Consider the following 4,668-nt stretch of genomic DNA (forward strand, 5'->3'; position numbering starts at 1 on the left):
TTTTAGCTATGAAAAATAAATAAAATAAAAGACAGTTATTATTCATAAATAGGTTTTAAAGATAATTATGATAAGTAAATTTCTTTTTCTTTAAAATGGGGGAAGGGGTTAGTCAACACCTGCAACACCCAGCGTCGGCTTTCCCCCCTTTTAACTATATGACATTGTTAGAATGTTTTGACTTAATGACTTAATGACTTTATGTTATGCTACCATTTCACGTTAAGATCGCAGAAATGCAAGAATGAGGAACAATATATACAGTAGTAATTGATATTGATAATAAGGAGGTGCATGATTCCTCTACGTGTGGTGTTCACCACGTGTGCAGCATGTGAAAAAATGGCAAATAATGCATTACAATATTTAAAATTCTAATAAACTAATTTTAAACTAGTACTAGCACTACATGTTATCTCACGTCTAAAGATAATTAATTTTAAATCCTTGAAAACTAAATCATCCGATAACTTCAAATAGATCCTTTTGATTAAACCGTTTACTAAACTCATGTATATATAGAGCCACAATAGCTTTCAAATATCTCTCCATCTGTCTTTTTCAAATGGGTAAAGTAGTTGAGAGAATTGGACTTTTTCTAAATATTGCTGCTATTTTGGTTGGCATAATAGCAAGCTTTTTCGTATTAGAAGCAAATGCTGGGGAAGTAGTCACAAATATTAGTGGAAACAGTAGTACAAAAAAGATCAAGAGTTGTGATTTATTTGAAGGAAGTTGGGTTATTGATAATTCATATCCATTGTATAATTCAATAGCTTGTCCATTCATAAGAAAGGAATTTGATTGCATCAAATATGGAAAACCTAATCTTGAATACCTTAAATATAGATGGCAACCCAAGGGTTGTGTCTTGCCCAGGTTCGTATTTCTCACCCACTTGTGCTACTATTTTCATTAGCGTACATAAAATTTTTAGTAAGAGGTATCAACATTTGAAGAATTAACAAATCACTATAATAACAAGCGATGTCATCTTTTATATATATGCCAAATATTTTCATTTTGCTTGTTTGTATATAAACATTCACTATAAAAAATTGGTTAATTTGCGCAGGTTGAAAGTTTCAATTCGCGGAGGTTTTAGCCTCCACTATTTGCTAGCGGAAGATAAAAACCTCGCAAATTGCAACTTTCAACCTCCGCAAATTACCCATTTTTTTTGTAGTGATTTCTAGTAAAAGATTTCGGTGAAGCGGGACACTGCTTCGGGCAAAGTGCATCCACCCCGACTACTCTTTGGAACTTTTTTTTTTTTTTCTAATAGCCCTGTAAAATGTGCACATTTGCATAGCTTTACCTTAATTCCGTTTCACAAACAGTACATTCTTGCATCGATAAACTTTATCATGCCGAAATCTGATCTAAAACCCTATAAGTGTACAAACACACTACTAAGTTTGTAGCTCATAAAACTAGTGAACATCACTAAGGCAAAGCCTAGAGCGGCTTTGCACCTCCGTTTTCTTGAACGGAATTTAGTGGAGTAGAGGAACCACTCTTCTTCCTCGAATGGCTCGACTGCCCTGTAAAGGTCTTTCGGCTTTGTTTAGACCACTACCAACAGCTACAAGGCCAGTTCCTACTATCACTGCTTGGGACAAGACCTACTCCTGCCCCAAGGCCGGTCCCCACCATGCCAACGCCTGAACCGACGAGTGATGATATCCCGTCAAGGGCATCCGTAGTGCTGCCTTTAGGCTCTTTCTTTCTTCTATCTTGTCTAATACTTCATTATCGCGTTGATTGCGGATAAAATATTTATACATTCACATCAGACATAAGGTAATTATATTTCAATTCATTTCATATGATAAACATTAATTTATGCTGTGACTTCATCGCTAAAAAGCTGAAATATTATACAGAAAATTAAGTAAAGCTATATATGTTGCCCATGTTGTTGTAGCATTCATATTATTGTAATTTTGCAGATTTGATGGTAAAAAATTCTTGAGAAGATACAGAGGAAAGAAGATAATGTATATTGGGGATTCTTTAAGTCTAAACAACTTTGAATCACTTCTGTGCTTACTTCATGCTGCAGTTCCCAATTCCAAATTCAAGCAACAGACAAATAAACAAACTGTTTCCGTCACTTTTGAGGTGAATCCCGTCTTTTTTCTTTTTTCTTTTTTTCTCTTTAACTGTCATAATTTTTCTCTGAAAATTTCATTTTCTTGTTATTATTGCAAGAAAAGAACCTGAGAATAATCTCATTTTTAGCTGTGAACACAAAAATTACATGTTGACATAAAAAAGTGAACTTTCTGCAAGGGTGTATATATGTGTTAAAAATTTCACTAAAGAAGTACAACAAAATTTGAATCTAGTAACAAATGGGATGTGATAGAATTTTGAACTCGAACACATAAATTTAAATACTGAATCCGTCTTTGACTTTTCGTTTGAAATTTCGCAGGTCTATGGAGTTGAAGTAATACTATTTCATTCAAATTACTTGGTAGACATTGAAGTGGAACCCAATATTGGAAGAGTATTAAAACTCAATTCAATGAAATATGGACGGATTTGGAGAGAAGCTGACGTCTTGATCTTCAATACTTGGCTTTGGTATCCACGATCCGATTCTAAGCAACCGTATGTACTTAATCTTATACATGCATGATTAGAGTTTTCTTTACTTTGTTCTCTCTTTATGATTTATGATAAGTCTAATTGGAGTATATTTTTGTATGTGTAGATGGGATTTTGTTGAAAATAATGGCACAATATCGAAAGACATGGACCGGATAGAAGCTTTCCGTGTAGGTTTAAATACATGGGCTAAATGGGTTGAAACGGAGGTTGATACAAAGAAAACCAAAGTATTTTTCCAAGGAGCATCTCCCATGCATTACCAGTAAGAATTTTCAATCATACTGTAATTTTATTCCTTGTTCCTACGTTGTGTTCTTTTTCTATGTCACAGAGTACTTTTGCAGGTTCCATCAATTCAATCTATTTGATGGAGAAAATATTGTCCAGTGACCAAATGACAAAAAATAAATCTGAAAAATGGCTTTAATCCTACCAAATACATCCTAAAAGAATTAATGATTTAGACATTGTTCGAAAAATAGAACATAGTGACTTATCATGTTCTCCTTTAACTAATTGATATCAAGCCAATAAAAAGACAATTGAATTTGATGGATTAATTTGCTTTTTTGCTTTGATTGGTTGTGCTCAGTTCACAAAATTTTTAATTGTTTATGCGGTCTGTTATCAGTTTCTCAATTTCTAAAATATCACGGTAGAAGTGGTAAACAAGCAGGTTGGGTTTGATTTGGACAAGTAAAAATTGATCAGACCGATCAATAGATAGGTGATGATTCAACCTTCTCAAAGTATGTTTGAGCCAATGTAGATTGGTCAAGATGAGTCAAATAACAGGTCATAATCAAATCTGCCCAACATGATCCAACTTTCCCTCTTTTTTTTGTTTTTTTCGTTTGTTCTTTTGTTTTTGAAAGAAGTTTAAAAATTATTTAGCTTAATTTCTTCCAAGTTTACATAATTTCACCTTCTTCAAATAATTTGATTTTGTGTATTTAGGTCTGGGTTGCATATTGACCCGTTATGTAACACTAATTAACCTATTTTGATCCAATAGTTTAATGTGTCATTTTTTAGTCCGATTCGCTGGGTCAAATCAACAAATGATCATAATCTAACCCACTAAAATTGCTGGTCAGACGAGTTACCAAATCATAGGTTAAATTTATCACCTTTAATATCACTAAAACTCCGGAAAGGAAAAAAAAAATCAAAATTCTTGTAGATGATGATTCAAACCAACAAAATGTGAAAGTGTACACATAAAGCACCATTTCAAACACTAAATATTTCCGAGTGATGTCTAATCTCACGTATATCCTTCTGTTTGCCTAATCATTTTTGTAAAAAACCTTTTTCAGTGGATCTGAATGGGGTGAGCCAGGAGTAAAGAATTGCTTCAACGTGACAACACCAGTAAAAGGATCAATATACCCAAGTGGCTTACCAATTCCTGTAAAGATAGTGAAACAAGTTATAAAGAGCATGTCAAAGCCGATAGTAAATTTACTTGACATAACAAAGCTTTCACAACTAAGAAAAGATGGGCATCCCAGCATATACAATGGCTTACATGGCTTTGATTGTACACATTGGTGCATTGCTGGAGTTCCTGATACTTGGAATAACATTCTATATGCTTCTCTCTTCGCCACTTCTTCCAAACATTCCATTTAATTATATTAATTAAGCATATGCATTCAATTTTTATTGGAATATTTGTATGTTTTATTATTTTTATCAGCTTATAGGAAAAGATCCAGACCCAAATTCTCATATTTTAACTTAAGTTTTCATAATACTTCTAATTATTGGCTTGCTGTGGAATTTGAAAATATATTGTTTACGGGTTGATTGAAAGCTTGTGAGGATTTGATATTTGTATGTTATTTTTTGTTTCTTATCCGGTGTCAGATACCTGTTTTGGAGATTAAAATGTTCCTTATCAAAAGCGAAAGAGAAATTGGCGTAAAATTGTACAACCCAACCCACTTAATAGCAAGAAATAGCACCTCCATAACCCAAATAAGTGTTTTGACTAAGAGATAAGGGTCAAAAACACACCCTAACTATCACTTTTTTTTTAGTTTT

At 33.2% G+C, this 4,668-nt stretch overlaps 1 protein-coding gene across 1 annotated transcript; it reads left to right on the forward strand.

The window, feature by feature from the left end:
- Positions 1-565: 565 nt before the first annotated feature.
- LOC132062493 (protein trichome birefringence-like 41) lies at positions 566-4,339 on the forward strand. Its single transcript, XM_059455050.1, has 5 exons — positions 566-879; positions 1,953-2,124; positions 2,441-2,619; positions 2,723-2,881; positions 3,939-4,339. The coding sequence occupies exons 1-5, from the start codon at positions 566-568 to the stop codon at positions 4,252-4,254; spliced, it is 1,140 nt and encodes a 379-aa protein (XP_059311033.1). The 3' UTR covers positions 4,255-4,339.
- The last annotated feature ends 329 nt before the right edge of the window (positions 4,340-4,668 follow it).

The sequence above is a fragment of the Lycium ferocissimum genome, chromosome 7 (assembly GCF_029784015.1).
Source record: "Lycium ferocissimum isolate CSIRO_LF1 chromosome 7, AGI_CSIRO_Lferr_CH_V1, whole genome shotgun sequence".
Taxonomy (NCBI): Eukaryota; Viridiplantae; Streptophyta; class Magnoliopsida; order Solanales; family Solanaceae; genus Lycium; species Lycium ferocissimum.

Excerpts from the sequence above, each read along its gene's own strand:
- LOC132062493 (XM_059455050.1), top strand. The coding sequence starts at position 566 with ATGGGTAAAGTAGTTGAGAGAATTGGACTTTTTCTAAATATTGCTGCT. Across the intron at positions 2,125-2,440 it reads CTGTTTCCGTCACTTTTGAG|GTCTATGGAGTTGAAGTAAT; the intron begins GTGAATCCCGTC and ends GAAATTTCGCAG. Across the intron at positions 2,620-2,722 it reads CGATCCGATTCTAAGCAACC|ATGGGATTTTGTTGAAAATA; the intron begins GTATGTACTTAA and ends TTGTATGTGTAG.